The sequence below is a fragment of the Garra rufa genome, chromosome 4, assembly GCF_049309525.1.
Source record: "Garra rufa chromosome 4, GarRuf1.0, whole genome shotgun sequence".
NCBI classification, from domain to species: domain Eukaryota; kingdom Metazoa; phylum Chordata; class Actinopteri; order Cypriniformes; family Cyprinidae; genus Garra; species Garra rufa.
The window spans coordinates 51,977,720-52,003,121 of record NC_133364.1 but is presented as its reverse complement, the minus strand read 5'-3'; the positions used below and the strand labels follow the sequence as shown (position 1 = coordinate 52,003,121).

The following is a 25,402-nucleotide window of genomic DNA, read 5'->3' as shown; positions in this document are numbered from 1 at the left end:
TTTCTGATCTTTGAAAAAAAAAGATTCTACCCATAATAGTTTGAGCTGCATGATAAATGAGTGTTAATGATTTGTTATGGCCTTATTTTTTGTTTTGTATTTTGAACATATATTTTCTTTTCTAAGCTGACACTTACTATTACTATTTAAGATAATATGTGAAATATGTTTTTGTCAAAAATCATTGATTGGATATGAAAGTGTTGGGTTTGTTAGAGGTGAGGACGGAGGTAACAAAGAAATCTCAGCAGGGGTGGCTGGCCCATGGTGGGTGATAGTGCATCGCCCTCCTTGAGCCACACGAAAAAAAGAGAGGTGAAAAAGAATCTTATTTTGCTGGTCCTAGTCTGTATATTACTGTACAATCAACAGCCTGAATGTCACTTTCCAACCTGAACCCCGCCCCCTTGGGGCGATCTCAGTCAGATTGAAAATCGTCCCAGCCGGTCTCATAGAGTTATATTGTGAGATTTTTTTTTTTTTTTTTTTTTTCTTCACATTTTGAACCCTACAATGCATTTCAATGGGCACCGGGAGGGCTTGCCCCAACGTCATTTCGTAATACGCACTGATGCGTGCTCGAAGATGTACAGCACGCACGCATAGCCAGACATCTGAATGCATTGGCCATGCTTTCAATGGAGAGAGAACTTGTCAGGAACATGCCTGATTTTAATGAGAGGGTAATTGATCACTTTGCCTGCTTAAAAGAGAGGCGAGCAAAATTTCAATAAGTGTGTACATGTGTTATTTAATGGTGCATTGTTTACGTAGCCGGCTATGAGGTCACCGAGGTCCGGATCTCGGTCATTTTTTATATTCAAAAATAAAATGTCTAGCTCTTTGAATGATTATTTAGCCGTTTAAACCACCTCATATCACATAAGTGTTTGCAATTCATGTTGCTGCGAGAAGCTAGCGCAGTGAACGGGGCTTGAGAACACGTTGAGTGAGAGCGCGGGTGCAGCAGCCTCTGTTTGTTGCCAGATCCACCTATTATATGTGTTTTTACTTGTTTTTCCAATTTAGTGTGACACTTTGGGACGTTTATAAAGCGGAAAGTTGAACGTTAGTTTTATGCCAACTTTATAACTTGTTATAAAATAAAAATTCCCTCAGTTAAAAGAAAACCGAACTGTCCATGTAAACATTATCATGAATAAATCATCTTTCACAATCATCTACATGTCTGTCTATTTTGAAGTTTAGGCTATATGTAGTGCATTTGTGGGTGTTATTAAAGCACAATTCTTAACACCAAACTAATTTTCAAACCCTGTTTACGTCCTTGTATGTTATAAGTTGTATTCATCAAATGTTGAATTTTAAATAGTTGTATTGATTGCATATTGGCAGCCAAATTTATACTGATTATGTTCTGGAAAGATTTTTTTAATTACAGTTTTAATATGAAAAATAAAAAGTCTTTAATTGTAAAGCAGTATTGGCTTTTTTTTTTTTACTCTTAGAGGGCAAACTAGTTGATGAAAATGTGTCTCTTGATGGCCATGGTGGAAGTGTTTCAGTGTATTTGAGACCATTGCGACAATTTAATATTGCTATTCAAAATACAGTACAGTTTGTACAATTCATGCCTGATGTTGCCATCTAGGAACAGGGAAACCAAATCAAACAATGTAATGTAATGCTGTAAAGTCGGCTATCTGAATTTTATCATAATTTTACCCATTAAAGCGGTTATCTTTACCATCATCGGAACAGTTGCCCCCCCAGAGATATTTGTCAGGAGCCGCCACTGAATGTCTTGTAACGTCCACAAATGCATTCGTTTATTTAATATAATCGCAACATTTGCTGGAATGTAATCGCATAGGCTGACATCGCGATTGCGATATAATTAATCGTGCAGCACTAGTAGTTACTATTGTTTTACTACAAAAAAACATGGCTTAACTGCAATAACTGTAGTAAAACCATGGTTTATTTTGGAGTTACAATGGTTTTACTACAAAACTGTAGTTTTACTATGGTTACTGTGGTAGAACTATGGTTTATTTTGTAGTTACTATAGCGGCAGCCAGTAGCCGCTTAGAGGCTGAGTAGAGGGATTAAAGATGACGCGTTTCCACTGATCCAGGTGATAATTTATTGTAACATTAAAAGAACAGCAATATGATGATGATGATGACGGTAAAGTAAGCAAGAGAAAATTAACTGAAATAAATCAAATGAAAATGAAAATGAAAATGAAAACGGTCAATGGTTTTACTACAAAGTACGAAAAAAACATTGTTAATTTTTGTAAGGGAATGATCACATATAAATGACTTCTCTCCAGTGTGAACTCATGTGTCTGTTAAGGTTTCCTTTTCGGTTGAAACTTCTTCCACATTGCTGGCAGACGAAAGGCTTCTCTCCAGAGTGAATTCTCATGTGGTCTTCAAAGCGCTGTTTTTGACTAAAACTCTTTCCACACTCAGAGCATGAGTAAGGACTCTCTTTATGAACTCTCTTATGGACTTCAAGGTTTTCATTTTGATCAAAACTCCTTCCACACTGATCACACATATAAGGCTGTTCGTGAATTTTCATGTGTCTGGTAAGGCTTCCATTTTGAGTGAAACTCTTTCCACACTGTTCGCAGGCATAGGGTTTCACTCTGGTGTGAACTCTGATGTGAACTCCAAGCATTCCAGATTGAGAAAAACTCTTTCCACACTGTTGGCAGATGAAAGGTTTCTCTCCTTTGTGAACTCTCATGTGTCTTTTAATACTATCTCTCTGATTGAAACATTTTCCACACTGTTGACAGGTGAAATAACGTCTTCCTGTCTCTGGAGTCTTTTTTCTTGAGGGAGTCATTTTAGTCTGTGACCAACTAAAAGATTTTTCTCCATTTATGAAATCATGATCTTTCTCTTCCATTTTATTCAGTACTTGACTCTCCTCTTTCAGTGCCATCAGGTCTAAGGTGAAAAAAGACAAATAAAAGTTAACCCCAGTTTAAAGACATAAAACCGCATCAAAACATTCAAACATGTAAAGTGTGAAAACTAACATAAAACTACATCCTATATGCCCTAAGCCAGCGGTTCTCAATTCCAGTCCTCATGCCCCACCTGCTCTGCATACTTTTCACGCCTCTCTTAATTAACGCACCTGATTCTGACAATCAGCTCATTAGAACTGACCATATGCACGGATTACTTCCTTGTTTAGTCAAGTCAGCTAAGTCATTTCTGGTCAACTGTACTGTGCCGTAATATGAGGGTACTTTATTCGTTTTCTCTACATAATCCATTCACAATTGAAGAAAAGTTTGTTTGTCTAGGAGTACCAAACGTCCATGTATACTGTTTCAAGAATGACAAACGCGAGTATAACAACATACGTGAGTAAATCAGCTAAATATGCACGAGTCAATGCTATGATTGACAGTAATAACCGGACGAAACATCTGACAAGCTGATGTCAATAAAAGAGCTGTGCATTAAATGATTCAGACTAAATTCAGAATAACAAAACTACAGCAGTAACACGTATGTGTTGGTTAAATATAGGCTATTTAATAGCTTTTACAGTTTAAGATAAAACTTAAAAGATGTAGTTATTAGATTATATAAAATATTTCAAATTCCTATCGATTCACATTGAGTGCATTATTTAATTTTTATACCATCAATACTTAACTTATTTGTAGTGAACTATATATGAGTATTTCAATAATCACCCTTATAGGCTGTTTGTGACTGAGCTTATTTATTTATTTTAATGACTTTCTCCACTTGCTATACTATATACGTTATTTTATAATAAATCGTCTTGAAAAGTATAGGGAGTTGAAATGGCGGCTGCATAATAATTAATCCTCTGCTGCCATCTATTGGTTATATGGGTAATTCCATATCATTTTTAGCCTAAAAAAGACTTTGTTTTCCATGAAAAGGCATTTTTTCCTGACTTTATGAATGAAAACTGAGTCCTTGAAGTGAATTTTATTTCACAGCTGTAGAGTTAGAAAGTAATAAAGACTTTAAAATATTGTAAGATTTTTAAAATGTGTTCATGACTATAAAGGCAAGTTACTGATTATCAAGAATACGATTAAGATGTCCTTGAAGAGAAGTATCGCTAGCTAGCTAACGTTAGCCTAAACATCTTATATTAGTGTTTAGCTGTCAGCATTTTAATGTACAACTATGCAGGTAGTCTCCTGGGATTGCCAGGCTTCCGTTTAAATGATATGTTGTTAAATAATTTGAAACTGAATGTTCATGCTGCTATTATTATTTATAATGTTGCAATTATTATTATTCTCCGTTTCTGATAAGAACGAGGCAGTAGATGAGTCTCAAGAGTTTCCTTTATATATATCACATATAAAATGAGCTTTAGCGGAAGATTATGAGCTGGCTTATCTTTATAAAGAACGCTCCGTGCATGAGGTCAGTTGAGCTCTGTGCATGAACTGTGTTCCAACTGACATGGTCCCTAAACAGTATTCATTGTTTCCTAAGCACTGGAAGCCCGTTTTAAGTTTACTTCACTTCGAAACATTCATTCACTAATTTCCGCTACGCCACCACCTGCAGCGTCTTCACACACAGACCAATCTTACTAGAGAAGTGTGAATGTGACATCTGAAAATAAATACAATTTCCGCAATGTTTTGCACACTTTAATGACGTTTAAATGAAACACTTGCTTTGAACTGGAATCATGGCAGGATACTACGATGTCCACTTTGCAGGGCACTTACATTTGAATAAAACAAATGTCATACACGCTAATAAATAATAGTTTATGCTAATAACTTTTAAACCGCAAAAGCAATTTTTCACAAATTTACACCCACTGGCTATGGATTATTTGAATCCCTATATTCCAGTGGAAGGGTTATTCCCCATTTTACATCCCTGTGATCATTCCCCATTTTAATTATTTGAATGTCTTGTTCTGAGTGTCTCTGCAACCATCACTACTGTCACTGTAACAGTCTATAGACCTCCTAAAACAAATGAACATGTCATGCCTGAATTTGCAGATTTGCTGTCTGCGGTGCCTCAAGTTTGAGAGAACTCCTGGGGATTTTAAAGGAACACTCCACTTTTTTTGAAAATAGGCTCATTCTCCAACTCCCCTTCCTTGACCATTAAACTGGAATGGGAGTGTAGTTCCTAATCTTATCAGCCTAGAAAATCACAGCTTTACATTTACAATCTATGCTTAGTGATATCACCAGAACAGGAGAACGGCTGAATGGATTTCAATACGGTAAAACTCAACTTATTACAGTTTTTCTCAATTGCTTAAACACATTTCTTGAAATTATGCCTCTTATTTGTGAAACTCTAAACACAAATCCACAACTTCTAACTCAATTCCCCAAACTTCCTATATTGAGGTCAAAATGAAGCTCTCCACTCAAAACAATTCAATCTTGCTGAAAAACCAAACTTTGCTCTCAGACATGACACACAAATCCTCAAAAACACACACACTACAACACAGTTTTCCACACTGATGAGATAAATTCAAAACAATACTACGAAAACAATACAAATAAAAATCTTTTCACATGATGAACACAACAAATCTATGCCTTTGCAATTGTTTTATTCCTTAATTTAATGTACTGTAGAGTACAGTACAAAACAGCAAACAACAACAAAAATAATTATTCTGCTCAGCATCCTGTCTTTGGTCTGGGACAGGCCAAAGAACCTCTTCAGCATCACTAAATTAGCCCTGGCCAGGCAGCAGGGGTAATATCCTATTGCATGCCTGACCCAACCCTGGTACTCAACTAAAATATTTGAGACTGCTTGTCTTCTTGCCCTTGCCCTTCCTCTGTCTCTTCCTTGTTGTCATCGTCATAATCCTTCTTCTTCTCCTCTTCCTCTGTCACCTCCTACTCTTCCTCTTCAAAATTACACATTACTGTATGTGGGATATTGATTGAAAAAACTGGACAGGATTCACAGTTACACTTGTACTAGTGGTCAGACAAAAAAATTATAAAAAAATAAAAATAAAATAAAAACACATTACAATGTCATTGTGAAACAGAAATGAAAAAGAAATATGGGCACAAAGGTGAAAATAAATTAGAAAATTAGAAAGTCCACTGTCAGAATTTGTAACTCCTGCATTGTCCTCTGTCTATATATGCTTTCTAATTGAAGGTTCATGAGCTGTACCTTTGATCTATTTCAGAGAACTGCTTTATCATTGGTTGATCTATATTATCTTCATTAGTGAAAGTCAATATTCACTTGAATAATGGCAATTTTACAAAAAGTCTAATAGAAATGTGTAGAATATATGATTGACAGTTTATGACAACTAGATCAAAAATTTTGCATTTAGGTGATGACTTAAGCCTGGGATACACTGTGCGATATTATCAATCGTTGCTCTTGGCTCTAGCTCAAACTGCACGACAGAATCGCAGGGTGTAAAAGTTCGCAGCTCACGATTTATGTTCTCACACTGTACGACCCGATGCTCTTATGCGATCTTACCGCTCACACTGTGCGTCCAATATCGCACGTCGGACTTGAAACAGAAGAAGAAGAACAACAAAAACACGGTAGTAGGATGCTGACAAGGAATGATGAGGGTCACCAGAGCAAAAAGTGCTCGATCTCGTGCCTTTCCGTGAGTTCGTGTAAGCGCATGGACTTTTTTTATCTTTTTTTTTTATGATGTTATTTGTATCTGAAGAATGTTCTTTTTTTATTATTATTTTTTTTATTGAACTTTTGAAATAACAGAACATGTTGCTTCCTTCTAGTGATGGGTCGTTCTTGAACGATTCGCTCATTTTGAACGAATCTTTAATGTGACTCGGGACAAACGAGTCGTCTCGGGGAGTGATTCGTTCAGTCGCGCATGCGCAACATCCTATTACTGGAATTAGTTCACCTGTTTTTAGAGTCGTTAGGCGAGGTGAGCGAACCATAGACTAAAGTAGACATAGACTTAAATCTAAGCCCTAGCCCGGCCCTGGTCCGAGACGCACAGGCTGTAGCCCGGCCCGTGTCCGACAGCTTATCAAAAATTTTGGCCCGAGTCCGACCCGAAGCCCGTCTTTTTTTCCGCCAAACAGCTTATACTGTTACAGCCATTAAAATAGACCAGATTTCGTATTTAATAGAAAGTTTATGTTTTTTCGTTTCGGTTTTTTTATCAGAACAATTTAGAGAAAAGTTTGGAGTTTTTTGTTTGTTTGTTTGTTTGTTTTTTAAATGTAAGTTAGTTTTTTAAGTGACATCGATATCCAAGCGGTATGTGGTCCACAGTGTGTTTACTCAATTTAACCATATATCAAATCAACACTTGACTAGTCTACAATGCAATTCACAGATATAAAACAAACATCAATATAGCAAAATGTTAGATTTAAAGTTTATTATCACCATCTCAGAACAAAGGCATTTCAAACAGGGCAGGCAGTTCTGCTGCGCAAAACCGGAACATACACTCTAAAAAATGTTGGGTTGTTTTTTTAACCCAACTGCTGGGTTAAGCCTGTTGGGTCATTTAGTTGGGTTGTTTTGCTCAGTGTTGGGTTGTTTTTGTGTAACCCAACATTGGGTTACTGATTTTATCCAATCAAGTGACAGTTAAGAGAGTAAGCCACTCCCCCTACTCGACGAGCCAGCGATTCCTTCGCGGCCATTTTGAATCACCTCAGGAACAACCGTCCTTCAGCGACGACAGAAAAGGTATGTTTGTGGGTTTTTAATGTATGAAACTAATACTGTACACCAACAAATGCAAAAATATAACAAATTTGGCGGTTCACATTACATTAACAGTATTAAAAAGTATAATCTATCTCTGTTCGTTTTGGTTTGCTAATCGGTAGAGGTAACGTTATGCCTGTTGTAATTACGTTACAGCCTTTTCCCGTCTAAGTTATATTCAATATTTATTGAAAACGTCCTTTTAGTCAACATTTCCTCTGGAATATGTGACTTGGTAAGTCGTTTAGTTAACGTGTCTTTATATTAGTTTAAGGTCGATACTCGAGCGTCGTACTAAATGCAAACGTTCATATAAGTTAACGTTACCGGCAACTGTCACAAACACCACGGTTATTCTGTCACGAAACTTAGTTTTAATACATTTTTAGGCGAGTGTACATGTTTATACGTAAGAGATGTGATTTATGTAAGAAATGCCTTTTTGATAATCTGTTTAGACACTTTCCGAGATATGAGTTTCTGTCAGCGGTTGTTTAGCTGGCTCTTAGGCCAATCGAACCGTGCTGCGCTCGAGCACGGTTGCCCCCGCTCCCGCCTCGAACTGAGCTGTCTTTTTATTTAGAAATAGCTGTCCATGACATTTCTTAAAATATGTATTTGCCATTGTTTTGTCACAAGATGCACACCAGTAATGTTTTTTGAGGTATTTTTTTTTTAAAGGGACGTAAATACCCTTTGCCCTGGTTAAGGCTCAGTCATGTCTGTGAAACCGGGCCCATGAGTGAGTTCATGTGTGACTATGTAACGTTATGAAGTGCACTTGTTTGAAATTTAAATCCATCATATTTTCTATGAAGTACTAAAGCATTAAAAATGCAAATGGGTTGTTTATTAATTAAATATGAAGGCACTGGGCATGTCTTTGTAAGGAGGCTGAGGCTGAAGCTGCGTTGGAATCCATTTGCAGAAGTTTAATGAGAGAGCTGAACAACAATACAAAACGTACGGCAGAAATCAGAGTCGTGGTCACAGGCAAGATGGTCAAAATTCACAGTAATCAGTCCAACCAGCAAACAAACAAAGGGATAATCCAAAAGGCAAAATCCAGAGAAACAGGCGATAAATCATACACGTGGTAATCAAACAATTCAAGAGAAACGCTCGGTAAGACAGTAGAACTGGCAATACTTCGCAAAGTCTGTTTGGCCCTGGCCATGCTTTTAATGGCCGCCAAACAGGAAGTGAAGGCAGAAGAAGCAGAGGGAGTGGTACCAGTCAGTATTCAGGTGAGGGCTCCCTCTGCTGGCGTGGTGCTACAGAATCCCCCCCCCTAGGAGCGCCTCCTGGCGCTCGTCGAGGACGTCCCCGTGGTCGTGGTGCTGGACGATCGGGTCTGGCTCGATGAAAGTCTTCAATGAGTGATGGATCCAGGATGTCGTGGGAAACTACCCATGATCTCTCCTCAGGTCCATAGCCCTCCCAGTCCACCAGATATTGGAGCTGACCCCCTCGACGTCTTGAGTCCAGCAACGCGTTCACTTTATATGCTGGTGCTCCATCTACATCCAGCGGTGGCGGCGGCTCATGGTTCTCAGCGTTGGGGTCAGCACCCGGGTGGACCGGTTTGAGGAGCGACACATGGAAGGATGGAGAGATGCGGTAATTAGTAGGAAGCTCAAGCTGGTATGTGACCTCATTAATCTGTCTGATTATTTTAAATGGGCCAACATACCTGGGGCTGAGCTTCCTGCTTGGTAGCCGTAGCTTGAGGTCCCTCGTAGAAAGCCAGACCCGTTCTCCTGGTTGGTAGGGAGGGTGTGGACGACGTCGTCTGTTGGCCTGAAACTCTTGGGTTCTGATGGCTCTCTGTAGACGAACATGGGCACTGTCCCATACCCTCTCACTACGCCTGATCCAGTCGTCAACTGCAGGCACGGATGACGGTTCACCAGACCAAGGGAACAAGGGCGGTTGGTATCCCAAGACACATTGGAAGGGGGTCATTCCAGTTGAAGAGTGAGTTAAGGAGTTTTGCGCGTATTCAGCCCATGGAAGAAATTCTGCCCACCGGTTCTGTTCACGACTACAGTAAGTCCTAAGATACCGTCCGATTTCTTGGTTCAGTCTCTCAACTTGACCATTAGATTGTGGATGATATCCTGATGTGAGGCTTATGTTGATGTCTAGCTGCTTGCAGAACGCTCTCCAAACTTGAGAGGTAAATTGAGTTCCTCTGTCAGATACAATATCTTCTGGTAAACCATAGATCCTGAAGACATTTTGGAATAGAGCTTGAGCCGTCTCCATGGCTGTGGGAAGACCTTTGAGAGGGATCAAACGACAGGCTTTAGAGAAGCGATCTATGATTACCAGTATAGTGGTGAAACCATTGGAGAGTGGAAGGTCTGTAACAAAGTCTATGGATAAGTGAGACCAGGGACGCTGGGGAATGGGCAATGGTTGGAGGAGGCCAGAAGGTAGTTCCTTGGGGGTTTTGGATTGAGCGCAAGAGTGACAGGACTTAACATAGGTTACCACATCTTTAGACATTGATGGCCACCAAAAGGAATTCTGTAACAGATGGAGAGTACGCGAAATTCCCGGGTGTCCTGAGCTCAGTGAGGTGTGAACCCATTGCATGACTCTGGGACGTAATCCTTGAGGCACAAAGAGTTTGTTCATGGGACAGTTTGCTGGTGGTGGTTCTTGTTGATGGGCTCGTTGGATCTCTTCCATAATATCCCAGTTTACTGCTGCAATTATAACAGATGATGGAAGAATAGATTCAGGTGTGGCATTGTCTGTTGAAGAGTCGTGACGTCTGGATAGAGCATCAGCCTTACTGTTCTTGCTGCCAGGTCTGTAGGTAACTGTAAACTGGAAACGAGTGAAGAACAGAGACCAACGGGCTTGACGTGGATTTAGGCGTTTTGCACTCTTGATGTATTCCAGGTTTTTATGGTCTGTGATGACTTGAAATGGATGGACAGCTCCCTCAAGCCAATGCCTCCACTCTTCGATTGCTGCCTTCATGGATAAAAGCTCTTTATTGCCTACATCATAGTTGCGCTCAGCAGATGTCAGTTTCCTTGAAAAGAATGCACAAGGGTAGAGTTTTCCTGGTTGGCCATGACGTTGTGAAAGAACGGCTCCGATTCCACAGTCGGATGCATCTACTTCGATCACGAAGGGAAGATCAGGATCAGGATGTTTGAGAATCGGGGCTGTAGTAAAACTGTGCTTGAGCTTGGTGAATGTTTGGGTAGCTTCTTCAGTCCATTTGAGTTTTGATGGCTTGCCTTTTAATAGTGATGTCAAGGGGGATGCAATCAGACTATAGTTACGAATGAAGCGTCTGTAGAAATTTGCAAAGCCAAGAAATCTCTGAAGTTCTCTTACTGTAGTGGGTTGAGGCCATTCTGTGACTGCTCTGACCTTGGAGGTATCCATCTCTACGCCTTGATGGCTGATGTTGTACCCAAGGAAGGATGTTTGCTTGACATGAAACTCACATTTTTCTGCTTTGATATATAGTTGGTTATCCAACAGGCGGGAGAGTACAGTCTTGACATGTTGGATGTGTTCAGATTCAGTCGTAGAGTAAATTAAGATGTCATCAATGTATGCCACTACACACTGGTTCAGAAGATCTCGTAAGATCTCATTGATGAAGGACTGGAAGACTGCTGGGGCGTTTGCAAGACCATACGGCATGACCAAGTACTCATAGTGCCCCATAGTGGTGAGAAAAGCAGTCTTCCACTCATCACCTTCACGAATCCGGATCAGGTTGTAAGCACTTCTGAGGTCAAGTTTAGTATAGATCCTGGCCTCGCGTAGTTGTTCCAGTGCTGAAGGAACCAGTGGAAGGGGGTAGCGAAACTTGACGGTTACGTTGTTCAAACCTCTGTAGTCTATGCATGGTCTTAAGCCTCCATCTTTCTTTTCTACAAAGAAGAATCCTGCAGCAGCTGGTGAGGTGGAGGGACGAATAAATCCGGAGTCCATAGCTTCTTTTATGTACTCCTCCATGGCTTGGGTTTCATTTCGGGACAAGGGATAGACTTTGCTTTTGGGTGGCATGGCATTGGGTAGTAAATCGATAGCGCAGTCCTCTCCTTTACAAGCCAGTTCTGCCTGTAGATCGAGGTTCAAGCTTTGTTTAAATACAGCCTTTAAAGAGATGTCATTCCAACCACTTTGAGCAGCGAGTGTTCTAAACTCGATAGCATAATCTGCAGCAGTGCGGGTACCTTGAGACATGTGAAGCAATTGTGTAGATATATCCTTGCCCCCCGCCGGATATTCAAACACTTCTCTTAGTTGTTGGACGAAATACTCATAGGAGGTACGAAACAAAATATCTGTCTCCCAGACCGCTGCAGCCCAATCAATTGCTTTACCAGTAAGCAGTGACATCAGAAAAGCACATTTCTTTTCTTCTGAGTAAAACTGTTCTTCTTGGCTAGCAAAATAAATCCCCACTTGGCGAATAAAGCCCCGGCATTGCTCAGCTGAACCATCAAATTTTTCAGGCATAGCGAGTCTTACCGTTTGTGGTGTAGGAGAAGGGAGCGAGTGGATGTAATTGGTCAGATGCTCATTTGCAGATTGAAGTTTGTTGAGCTGTTCTTGATAACTCTTGAGCAGTTCACCTTGATAAGCAAAAGCCGCTTGGAGCTGGGAAACTTCCGCTGGATTCAATGTAGGCGAAGTATTCTGTAAGGAGGCTGAGGCTGAAGCTGCGTTGGAATCCATTTGCAGAAGTTTAATGAGAGAGCTGAACAACAATACAAAACGTACGGCAGAAATCAGAGTCGTGGTCACAGGCAAGATGGTCAAAATTCACAGTAATCAGTCCAACCAGCAAACAAACAAAGGGATAATCCAAAAGGCAAAATCCAGAGAAACAGGCGATAAATCATACACGTGGTAATCAAACAATTCAAGAGAAACGCTCGGTAAGACAGTAGAACTGGCAATACTTCGCAAAGTCTGTTTGGCCCTGGCCATGCTTTTAATGGCCGCCAAACAGGAAGTGAAGGCAGAAGAAGCAGAGGGAGTGGTACCAGTCAGTATTCAGGTGAGGGCTCCCTCTGCTGGCGTGGTGCTACAGACTTTCTCATAATCCAATGTGTTTCTCTGTGTAAAATAAATACGTATCTGCTTAAATGAAAAGTTTTTCTTTTTTATTAACAATATATAATAATAGAATTCTCTCTTAGATATTAAAATAATCCCCCCTCCCAAAAAAATCTTATTGTTGTATTTATAGTGCAATGCTGTCTTTTTCATTGATTATTAAAAGTATGTGCTCAAAAGTTAAGTGTATTGAAATTTCTCAAACTGCATCTGTTGGATGTATTAGACCATTGTCAAATTTTAAATGTTTTAATGAAGCATGATGCCTACTTAACTTACAGCCTCTGCCATTCTTTTTTCTCACTGACAGTGTGCGGAGTTTACAGCTAATGACAATGGATGATTTTGTACAGGAGAAGCTGAAAGAATGGAACTTGGATGTCTTAATACCAATTTTTAAAGGTACGTTTTATTTAAAATACAAATGTATTTTTTATTGTTTTATTTTTATTAATTATAGCCCATTGTGCTCTAGCTTTGCTAATTTTGGCACATTCTTCTGTTCTTCTCTCTTATTGTCTTTAAAGAGGAACAAATTGATGAAGAGACCCTCTTGCTGCTGGATGAAAAATCACTTGAAACATTAATACCAAAGATAGGTCTTCGTCTCAAATTTAAAAAGCACATGGGAGAGCTGCTGGTTGTGAGTCAAGAAATTCACTTTTAAAATGGGATACATCTGCTTTAAGTGCAAAAAGACTGTTGGCGTCAATGTTCGTTTCTTGTTTTCTCACCTAAGGCGAATGCATAATGTACATAGTTCATCAAGTTATTTTGAGTGTTGCCAAGAAGGGTGTCACAGGACATTTAATTACAGCAGATCATTTAAGCGACATCTGCTCCAGCACCATGTAGAGGGTGAGGAAGAAGAACCTAGCCAGTCAACACACATTCCTGAGAGATTGAATTTTATGTCTGACCCCAGACCTCTGACTTCTCACAGCCAGATATTCGAGGAGGAAGATAATGATGCAGAAGATTATACTCCTGATGACATGGTGTGGGATGAGTTAGAGCAGAAGACTCTCACAGACAAAGTGGCCTTGTTTCTATCAAAGTTGAGAGCAAAGTCATCTATGACCCTATCTACTGTCAACTTTGTTTTTCAGCAAACATCTAGTCTGGTCTCTGATATTGTTGGTGCTTTGCAAAGACAGACAATGACTTTCTTACAAGCGACTGGACAAAGTGAGATTCCTGAAGCGCGTCAACTGAACCTGCACTTTGAAAATGCAGCAAAAGCTTTTCAATGCTTGGATACTGAACACAAGCAGATGAAATACTTTGTTCAATCTGGGTATCTAGTTCAGCCAGTGGAGCAGCCTCTACCTGGTGTTTCATACACCCAACAACGTGACTCACAGACAGGGACTGTAAAACAGGTGGCAGTGCAGGATACTTTCCAAAGGATTCCTTTACGTCCACTACTGAAACTCATCCTTCAGAGTCCCGGGACAATGGAAAAGATAACTGAGTGGAAAAGGAAGATTAGTGACTCAAAAAGTCTGGATGACACCACTGTGTTAAGAACTTCTGTTTGCCCCAGTGAGCCCTCTGTTCCTCTTCTGCTGTATAATGACGACTGTGAAATGGTTAATCCACTAGGTTCCAAGACCTCAGTCCACAAATTGGGATTAATCTATTTCACTCTTAAATGTCTTCCTCCTGAGTGCCTTTCAAGTCTTGATTCTCACTTTCTTTTGGCAGTGTATAAGGCTGATGATGCCAAAACATATGGTATAGATGCTGTCCTGAAGTCAGTTGTTGATGATATCAATGACTTGGGAACAAATGGTGTGGAAGTAGACACGGCTCACTTTAAAGGCACATTGAAGATTTGGGTTGCCCAAATTTGTGGGGATAATTTGGGGTTAAATTCCATTCTTGGGTACACAGAGAGCTTTTCTGGGAACAGTGTTTGTCGCTGGTGCCGTGTGAAGAAACCGTTAATGCGAACACAAACGATGGAAGACCCGTTACTGCTTAGGAATAAGGATGGCCATCTTTCAGATCTGGTGCAGAGTAATCCAACGGAAACTGGCCTAAAAAGACAGAGCATTTTGAACGACCTGAAATACTTTCATGTGACAGAAAACGTAACACCTGATATCATGCATGATATCCTTGAGGGAGTAGGTGCATATGAAATAAAATTGGTGTTAAGCTCTCTCATCTCACACAAGGTAATAACCTTAGACCAGGTTAATTACCGAATTACCAGTTATGATTATGGCTTCTGTGACTCTGCCAACAAACCATCCACAATTCGACCTCAAGAACTAAAAGTACCTGACAGTTCGATGAAGCAGACAGCAGCACAAATGTGGTGCCTGTTAAGGCTACTTCCTTTGATGATAGGAGATCTCATTCCAGATGGAAACAAATATTGGGAGCTCTTGCTTCTTTTATTGACCTGCATGGAGTATATTTTTTCTCCCGCCTTAACAGAAGATGCAGTATTATTTCTCAGACATCTCATTGATGAGCACCACAGCCTTTTCCTAGAACTTTTTCCTGATAGACATCTAAAGCCAAAACATCATTTCATGCTGCATTATGCGGGTGCCATAAGGAGACTTGGCCCTATAGTGCATTATTGGTCCATGCGCTTTGAGGCCAAGCATGGTTTTTTCAAAAGACTTGCCCACGTCACTTGCAACTTCAGAAATATTTGCAAAACAATGGCCTTCAGGCATCAAATGTTACTGTGTTACAATCTTTTGTCTCAACACATATTTACGCATCACAAAGAAATTGGTCCTGGTTGCACTACTTCACTTTCTTCCATTGAGGGATTTGATCAAATCTTACACAAATTTGAGCATACTCAATTGACTGAAGTGTACATACCCTCTTGGGTAAAGTGGAAAGGGACAGAATATCGTCCAGGAATGACCCTCCTTGTGTCTCATTCTCCAGACGGTGAACCTCAGTTTGGAACAATTCAGAAGATTGTGGTTTTTGAGTCTGTCATTAAGTTCATTGTTCGAAAATGGGACCTATTAGGATTTGAAAGACACTATTTTGCATGCTGTGTCATTCCCACCACTGTCATTGACTGCATTGATGTTGGCTCTCTGAACGATTACCATCCTCTCCATGTAGTGAGGTCATACAAGGAAGGAGACAGCAACTACTATGTGTCTATGCGCTACCGCTTGTTTTAAATGTCCTTCTTTTAACTTGAACTTTCAAAGACTGAGTTTTTTATTTTTCTTGGAGTCTTTCTTTTTTTTTTTTTGGACACACCTGTGCAGAATTTTGGAGATGCAAGTATGCTTTCCTTGTCTACCACAATTCAGATTTTTTTACGATGTTTTGCATATGTAGAATATATTACAATACACTAGTTGCAAATTAAAGGATAACTCTTGCCAAAATGCAACTTGTGTTTTTTTTTTTTTACTGTAAACGAGACAAACTTATATCTAAAAGCATAATTACGACAAACGAGCCGTTTTTGAGATTGACCGTGATTTAGTTTTGTGATCAATGGCCGGGAGAACTAGGGGCATAACTTTGAGCGCATCAAAATCTATATTTTTACAACACTAAGAAGGCTCGACACACCATGAAACTTTTCTCGAAGTATCGCCTGGGTCTCTACACATGAACTCGAGCATTGAGAACATTGTTCGTGTACACCAGGGGTGCCCAACCCTGTTCCTGGAGATCTACTATCCTACAAAGTTCTGCTCCAACCCTGAACAAAAACACCTGAACCACCTAATTAATCTCTTAAGTAGCACTTGGTAATTGCAGACAGCTGTGTTGGAGCAGGGCTGGAACAAAAATCTGCAGGTAGGTAGATCTCCAGGAGCAGGGTTGAGCACCCCTGGGGTACACAGAGTTTACTAAAAAGAAAGGTTTTGAACAACTCACTTTCACTGTTAGTTTCCGCTCATGGCCGTCTTGCCAGTCAAGAGGTGTCGATTTCCGACAACAACTATCCACGCAAGATCACACATGCTTTTGATTTTAGTATTGTTTCTTGTTTGAGGCTCTTTTTACAACTAGAAGGTTAATATTATTTTTCACTTGGGACAAAACAACGAATTGGCCATGCATTTATATGGAAATATGCTTTAGGAGCTATCCATCTTTACTCTCCTCGCATTCTGAGATCAACACCTCTTGACTAGCAAGACGGCTGCGAGCTGAAACTGTGAAAGTGAGTTGTTCAAAACCTTTCTTTTTAGTAAACTCTGTGTACACAATGTTCTCAAGGCTCAAGCTCATGTGTAGAGACCCAGGCGATACTTCGAGCAAAGGGTTAGGTTTCATGGTGTGTCGAGTCTTCTTAGTGTTCTAAAAAATATAGATTTTGATGTGCTCAAAGTTATGCCCCTAGTTCTCCCATTCACCGGCCATTGACCACAAAACGAAATCACGGTCAATCTCAAAAATGGCTCGTTTTTCATAATTATGCTTTTAAATTTTTGTCTTGTTTGCAGTAAAAAACAGCCCAGGTTGCATTTTGGCAAGAGTTATCCTTTAAGCTAGCATTGAAGCACTATTACAGTATGTGTAAAAAATGCCTGTCACATTGTAGCTTTGTATTTGTTACAAGATATTATACCATTTCCATGTAGGCAAGTCTTTTTCTATGCACCTTTTTGACAGCCACAACAAGAGCAGACCCAAAGTGGATCAACTGTTGATCCTCTTGTGGACCAACAACCTGAAGCAGAAAGTCAGACATCAGTGGATGAAGTGCCAACATTTGTATGTGTTACTGCCTTCTCTTTACTTAAAATGATTGAAATTTATTACTAATCTGCAACTGGGTTTGAAAAGATTCTTGCTTCTTTGTCTTTTACAGAGAATTTCTGAGATCCTAATGAACAGTGTAGAAGGAAAGGACATTTTGACCAGTCTTGAGAAGAATACGTTATCTTTAAATCAGCGAAGATGCATGGTCAGAATTCTAGTTTCACATCTAATGAGTCGCTTTGGAGAAAAGTATGTATGCATACTTTATTATAAAAGTATACATTTACATGCATTAATAAAAGTATAAATTACTGAGCTGTGTCTTTAAATAACAGTATTAAGCACTGTGTGACAGCTCACTCAAAAATAAAAAGTCTGTCATTAATTACTCACCCTCATGTTGTTCCAATCCCCTTAGACTTTTGTTCATTCTCTAAACACAGTTGAAGATATATAAATTAAATCCAAAAGGGTTTTGCCCCTTCATTGACAGCCTGAGCATCTAACATCACGGAAGTAGTTAACTACTTGGATGTTACTCCAATGGTCCAACTGTAATTTTCTAAGTGATGGAAATGTTTTTTTGTGCGGCAAAAATAAACACATACCGTATTTTGGCTTTATTTAATATTGTCTTAACATCCTCTTTAATCTCCAACTTGCGTTCACAAAAGCTACTGCTGCTTATCTGGTCCTCAAGAACACCATGACACACCTCTCACAATTCATGCGTTGTGATTTTCTCTTGGACCAGAGATCTAGCAGCAGCTCTAGTGAATATGAGTTGAAGTGGAAGTTTGAAAGTAGTTGATAATCCCTATTATTTTTTTGTCCAGTCACTTAAGAAAATGATTGATTGAAACACTGGAGGTAACGTCTCCTAATTTAATATTTTTTCTACATTACTGGGCTTTCAAAGTGAAAATTGCTTGTGCTGACAATGGAGCAACAAAAATTTATTAAAAACAAAAAAGATTTCAGGTGCAAAACCACAAAAGTGCATCATACCAATTTAGTCACTCCCAAACACATGCCCTAGACATGCCCATGTCCTATTCCAGTGGCCCCTGTTGAATGTGTCGCCAGAAGTAGCCAAGCCTTGCTGAAAATTCTTTAATGTCTGTACTGTAATGAAGCTTGACCTTCTCCTAAATACTTTCTATATATTGTTTCTAGCCCATCCTCTGAGAAAAAGATGTGCTTGGCTGTTTCTCTGGTTCAGCAGTATCCCTGTCTTAAAGACACTCAGGGTAAAGGATATGTGAGTACAACTTTATTATTGCAATGTTTCTAAAGTTCTATACAATATGTTTTTCATTATCTGTGCCTTTCCAAATAAAGTATTTAGTTTTGATACAGAATACAAACTAGGGTTGGGCCATAACCCTCTTTATCAGATCGTCTGGATCGCCAGCTTGTCAATCGGCGATACACAATATTATCGTGGGAAGGGCCATTTTTTTTTAAGTTTTTTTTTTTCTTATATTTCCTATATTCCTATATAAAAATTAATGAATATTGTTCTCATTAAGACCTCTGCTCATAGCTACAGATGATGTTTTCCATGTAAGTCACAAGTATAAACATATGAGGGCCGCTTGTGTTGAACGTTATGGACATTAATAAGTGAAATTGCGCTTTCACTATAGATTCTGTAATAAGTGTCCATGTCCTATGTACATTTAGAAAGAAATAACAGGCTTGTTTCTCTAGTAGAAGCACGCAATGATTCTGTATGAATTCGCCTTATATATAACTTAGAAACCTTTTAATTTACCGGTAAGTTAATTCGTTTTGCCCAGCGTATTTGTGCACCATCATGGCAGAAGCATTGCAATAATTTTAAACTGTAGTAAATTAATTGGGCTATATGCAATTAGATTTTATTAACATTAATTACAGGGTTTCCGCGGGGTCTTAAAAAGTCTAAAATTTAAAAATCAAAATTTTAGGCCTTAAAAAGTCTTAAATTCGCTGTTCTAGGTCTTAAATAATTTTACACAGGTCTTATTTTTCTGATGTCCATGTAACGCTACCTCTAATGCTCATTTAAATTCTCTTTCTGTTGTTTCCGTGGTGTTGTAGTTCTTTATTTCACTATTCCAAATATAATTTGCTGAATTTAAACTACAAATGAGACCAGCATCCAATAGCCAATCAGCTTTCTGTTATTGCCGCGAGTCTCTCTCGGATTGTACCGCAGAAGTCAAATGGATTTAACTTTTTAGCTATGGGGAAGTGCAAGTTTAGCGAAACTGGGCTTGGAAAAACTGAATATAGGGCTTGGCTAAGGCCAGTTGCTAACAACTGTAGATTTTTTTCTCCCTCTGTGGAAGTTTCTGCGTCTTCAGACAGAATCGCAGTATTTATATAACATTTATAATATATATATTTATAAATCAATAAATGTATTTAAAACATTAATCTCACTTTTAATTTTGCAGTGTAAATTATGTAATCTCACTGCTAACAGCCATTTAGAATTTATTGATAAATTCATAAAATAAATTTCAAAGGTACGCATACATTTCAAAAGTAAAAAAAAAAAAAATCGCTTCAGAATTTTTTTTTTTAAATCAGATATTTCTAGTGGTACTTTTATGGGGATATTTTGTGTGGAATAGTATCTGCTGATATGGAAAGTTCACTGTATATCGTAGTAATAAATTTAATTTATGACAGCCATGAAATTTTGTTTACTTTTTACATTAAACACATTAAATATCACATGCATGTAATATAATATCTATTTCCATTACAGGTTTAGGTCTTAAATTTCATATAAGGTGGTATTAAAAAGGTCTTAAAAAGTCTGAAATTTCACTTGTTCATATCTGCAGAAACCCTGTAATTATTACAACTACTGTTTTTTTAATATTATTAATTTATTTGCTTCGCCATAGTTTTAGATCGACATGTCCGCATTTCACTTGCGATTTGAACGTAAACGTAAAGCTTCTTTTCTTATTGAAAATGTTGAAAATATTTTTAAATCATTAAACATTCACGAATAACATCCGAAGTGATTCAAGAAATAGTAGCCATCCTTGTTGTGTCTGTACAGTGTTTTCTTTTTTCTTGGATAGTATGACACTGCAATTAAAACGAATATCAAAATAATATAAAGTTGACATTGATAAAATTATATTAATGTGTCGCAGTTGAATGTTTAATTTTGGTGTATATGTCAATGTGGATATAAATATGGATTGTAAAATTATTTTAAAGTATCGTCATTGACATCAGCCTATCAGCGATTTGCCTGCATATAGTCGATACACAATATTATCAACTATCGGAACAACCCTAATACTAGGGATGTTACGGTATTGTAAATACCGTCATACCGCAATAACACATTTTTTCGATACTACCGTGGTCGCATGACTCGATAAAACAGTAGGTCTTCTGAGAAAAGTTTGCTCATGCGAACGGGGGGTAGCGGAAACTACATTTCCCATCAGCCCAGGCGTGGCCATCATCCTTTGCCGTCTTTTGTCGCTACAGACTGTAGCAGCAAGGAAAGAGATAGAAATGGTCGAACCTGCTCCGTCTGAAGTGCGTATGCGTCACGTATTCTTTTCAGCACCCATGTTAACGGATTAGAGCGTTCACACTGCACTGCACTTGTCTTGTTTCCAGCCAAAATATCTAAAAATTCTTAAATCAAGAAGGATTTTCTAGACAAGTAAAGAGTTTTTGTTTAAAACAAGCTAAATAATCTGCCAATGGGGTAAGAAAAAAAAAAGTCTTCTGGCACTTTTTTCCAGTCTCTTCTTTAGTTTTGTTTTTCCTGTAAATGATTCAATAAATAATGTACCGTGACATTCATACCGTGAAGTTTTGATACAGTTACATCCCTACCTAATACAAACTAATATTGTGTTTTTAGGAAGCATGGTTCAGCCCAGGACGAAGCCATCGTCCAGCAACTGGATTCCTTGAAGAACGCCTGCGAAATGTCAGGAAGAGAACACGTCGTGAAACCCGCACAAGCTGTGAGAAGGATGATTCTGAAGCCATAATCAGCATGAGCAGCATCTTGGTTATTCCAGGTAAAAGTTTCGTTTTGTTATCTTTTACTAAATATTGTGAAAAATTGTGTTGTTGTTGTTGTTACATGCCCTTAATTTTAAAGCTGTATAAGTTATTTTTACTTGCAGAGCCAACAATCACCCCTGACAGGGCAGTACAACTTGTAGAATGGCTCAAAAATAACATGTTGCCAGCTAACAAAGTTGCAGAGTACATGAAAGAAACAGCCATCCACAGGTCTCAATGGATAAGAGCTAATGGGACAAAGTCTATCGAGGATATAACTTGTGAATTTCCTCGACTCCTTGATACTCCAGGCATGGTAGGTTCAAAGCTGTGCATCTTTTGTTCAAAAAGTCTTTTTGGTTGTCATTAGTGCTTCAATAACAAATCGATAATGAAAATGATCTGCTCTGCCCACTCTGCATATACAACTTCTACCAGTCGCATAATTTTTATAGATCAAATTCATATACAAATAGTGGATGAAACTGAGTGAGCAGTCATTTCTTTTTGTTACTAAGCGATCCTGAATACAGTTCCCTTTAGAGGTATCTAGTACTGCACTTGAATATCAGTTACACACAAAAATAATTCACAATATCTGTATTTTTTTTTTTTTTTTTTCAGATTTCACAAGACTTCTCTGTTTTATTCCCCGACCATGCAGAGAGACTTTTCTTAGATTGGAAAGTATGTTTTAAAGACAAAATCCTTCTCTTTGCCCGCCAGGAGAAAAAGGCTCAGGAGCTTCTCCAAAACGTAGATGGTTTGTCTTCAGGTACAGTTATGAGTCCAAAAACAGAATAAGAAGTCTCCAACCCTGCTCTTGGAGACCCACCATCCTGCATAGTTCAGCTCCAAACCTAATCAAACACACCTGAACCACTGCTTTTAATATTTCAGGATTACTTGAAAATGCACAGGCAAGTGTGCTGAAGCAGGTTGGAAATAAACTTTGCAGGACGTTAGGTCCCCAAGAGAAGGGTTAAAGACCTCCACTTTAAATTAATGACAAATCGAATAATTGATACCAAATATTCATCCACACAGATGCTCAAAGTGACCTTGCACTCAGGCTGCTTCCTGTGATACTGCCCACTCCTGTCTACAAAATTGGAACGAAAATGTTCAAACCAAGCCTGGAAGAAAATATCAAGGCTTTCATTGAATTCAAGAATGTAAGTAATGTTTTGCACACATCACTATGCAAACCATACCAGGAGCAACCAAAAATGATTTTTCGTATGTTTTAGCCAAGTGAAAGTGTTAAATCGTGCCTGCACTGAGAAATCAATTTTTACATGAGCTTAAGTCATATAAGAGGCGATTGTATACAAAGTAACATCCTGTAAGTGTCATAACTGAGACCGTTCACATCACAGAGAATTTAAAGCTTTTACTGACACCAGGCCCAGAAAACGAACGGTTGAGGAATGTGATCATTTGTGATGTTATAGGGCAAGTAAACCCAGCCTCCACACAAGATGATGAACACGTCCTTCTGTAGCCCGACCTACTTATTCACACGTGTGCACAAAACCGGATGAAGCATTAAATATCAAACATCCCGAGGAATATCACAAAGTATTGTACAGTAACAGGCTCCTGCAGAAAAGGAAGGTTTCGTTCCCTTCATATTTATATTTATACAGTATCATGAAATACCTTTCCGTGATCGCAGGGGTTTCATGCAGTTCATATTTATATTCATTTACAGTATCGTGAAATACCTGTCCACGATCGCAGGGGTTTCGTGCCCTCCATATTTATATTTATATACAGTGTCTTGAAATACCTGTCCGGGATGTTGTAAACCATGATTTATTTTCGTAAGTAGACTCTACAATTACTGCACGTTTTACATTTTTTATTACAGCTGTTTATTTGTTTTTGAAATTTGTTTAAATGTAAGATTTTAAAACATAAAAATAATCTGTATTACTATGTTGTCCTTCATTATCCATCAGAGCTGATCCTAGGTTTTGAAATGCCCGAGCAAAAAAAACTTATTTACTGCACATGATTGGTGACCTCTCTTAATAATTTTTTTTTTTTTTTTTAGAAAGGGCCGTTTTCCCAACGCCCCCAGAAACGCTCATTTTACGTTGTGGTAATGAAACCCCTGGAATTCAGTGAATGCCAGTAAAATACAGCACGTCTGTTCACTTTGAAGCGATTCTTGAGTAAACAAAACGGAGGTTAATGTTGCATTTGCAGGGAGTTTGACTTTTTAAAACAACACTGCTTCATCAGTAACTGATCTGACAGGAATATGCATTGTTTTAATGTAAATGTGTCAATATTGCACTGTAAAAGACCGCTTGATCCTGATTACTCGTAGCCTGCGTGTCTATTCACAGAAACTAACGTAACTTACTATGCAAAACTCTAATCCAATCACAGAGCTGTAGGCGTTTACTTCAAAGTCTTCAGTGCAACACGCACATTAAAATCGATCGTTTCTGGAGCCTACCTCAAATATATATTTATATATATATATATATATATATAAAATAACACATAACTTATTGATTCTTACGATTTTTTTTTAATGTAAAAACCACAAGAATATCATAAGTGGATATCAGACTACAGTATTAGTTAAGAAAAAACATCAGCTCAGGAGAGCTTTAAATTAATTATTTGTCATGGATTGGATTTTGTTTAATGCTGCATTTTGTGTGTGTGTGTGTGTGTGTGTGTAAAGTGATTTGTATGTTTTTAACGTTCTTCTGTTTTTAACAGGTTGGCACTAACATGGTTGAGGTCCTAAAGGAGGCTGATCTCACAAAACCCTTCCCCTTTGTCCTTGGGCTTGGGGATTGCAGCAACTGCCATCAAGCCTTTGTTGTCGTCGGCAAGCAGGCACTTCAGAGAAACACACTTATCAGTGCTGTGGATACATGCTTTAAACTTTTTTATGTTATGGACATCCATTTTCCGAAGCAGTGTGCACCAGTGTGGGAATTTTTGCAGACTGTTGTCTACAAAATACCTGGAACAGAATCCCCTGCAGTAAGACTGCTTCGTAGCTATTTGTCATGTTAAGTGTTACTGGACAACAACTAACCCTCTCTAAAATGTTGTTTATATGAAGAGGAAAGTTGTCAGATTAATATATATATATAGAACCCTTTCTGAAATGTTGTAACTTGATATTTACATTAATTTAAGTGCATCTACAATGTGAGTTTTTGAAGTTTATATGAGTTGAAAATGTATAGAACCCTTTCTAAATGTTGTGACTTGATATGGGGTTGTTAGAGGAAAGTTGTCAGACTTACATTTTTTATATATATATATATATATTTATTTATTTATTTATTATGTATATATAAACATGTATATCTTAAATATTATGTGAGTTTTAAGTTAACGTGGGTTTATATGAATAGGAAATTTGTCAGACTACTTAAATTAGAATCTTTTCACGTGCCATTTGGTTAAACATACTTCTAAAATTTGAGTTTATAAAGAAAGTTGTCTTAACACACACACACACACACACACACACACACAAAAACACACACACATGTATATTTTAACATTTATGAATGCAAATTGTATTTTTTATTTTGCATTAAAATAGCCTTTTATAAATTCATTTTGTCTCTTTTTTTGTTGTCTTAAGTTATTCTCTTTGATTATTGTTTATTTTCTTTATTATTAAATATTTCAGGTTTGTTTTCAACCAGCAACGTAGTATTTTTTTAGTCAATAGTCTAGGTAAATAAAACAACCCAACGTGTTGGGTCAAAGATTTAACCCAACCAGTTGGGTTAAAATAACCCAACGCTGGGTTTGTCCATATTTGACCCAGCGTTGGGTTACCAAAA

The 25,402-nt window shown here is 38.3% G+C and overlaps 2 protein-coding genes across 2 annotated transcripts; both read left to right on the top strand.

The window, feature by feature from the left end:
• The first annotated feature begins 13,126 nt into the window (after positions 1–13,126).
• Positions 13,127–16,082, top strand: LOC141334043 (uncharacterized). Its single transcript, XM_073839198.1, has 2 exons — positions 13,127–13,217; positions 13,343–16,082. The coding sequence occupies exon 2, from the start codon at positions 13,484–13,486 to the stop codon at positions 15,980–15,982; it is 2,499 nt and encodes an 832-aa protein (XP_073695299.1). The 5' UTR covers positions 13,127–13,217; positions 13,343–13,483; the 3' UTR covers positions 15,983–16,082.
• An 855-nt stretch (positions 16,083–16,937) lies between these two features.
• LOC141334001 (uncharacterized) lies at positions 16,938–25,147 on the top strand. The gene is made up of 8 exons (XM_073839149.1): positions 16,938–17,540; positions 17,638–17,777; positions 18,705–18,789; positions 21,421–21,583; positions 21,692–21,885; positions 22,194–22,344; positions 22,617–22,744; positions 24,312–25,147. Exons 2-8 carry the CDS (start codon positions 17,656–17,658, stop codon positions 24,612–24,614), a joined length of 1,146 nt encoding a protein of 381 aa, XP_073695250.1. The 5' UTR covers positions 16,938–17,540; positions 17,638–17,655; the 3' UTR covers positions 24,615–25,147.
• Positions 25,148–25,402: the final 255 nt, after the last annotated feature.

What these genes read in the sequence shown, in the direction of transcription:
- LOC141334043 (XM_073839198.1), top strand. Translation starts at nt 13,484, where the DNA reads ATGGGATACATCTGCTTTAAGTGCAAAAAGACTGTTGGCGTCAATGTT.
- LOC141334001 (XM_073839149.1), top strand. Translation starts at nt 17,656, where the DNA reads ATGAACAGTGTAGAAGGAAAGGACATTTTGACCAGTCTTGAGAAGAAT. An exon ending in ATGAGTCGCTTTGGAGAAAA is followed by an intron (nt 17,778 to 18,704) that starts GTATGTATGCAT and finishes TATTGTTTCTAG; the next exon opens with CCCATCCTCTGAGAAAAAGA. An exon ending in CTTTCATTGAATTCAAGAAT is followed by an intron (nt 22,745 to 24,311) that starts GTAAGTAATGTT and finishes TGTTTTTAACAG; the next exon opens with GTTGGCACTAACATGGTTGA.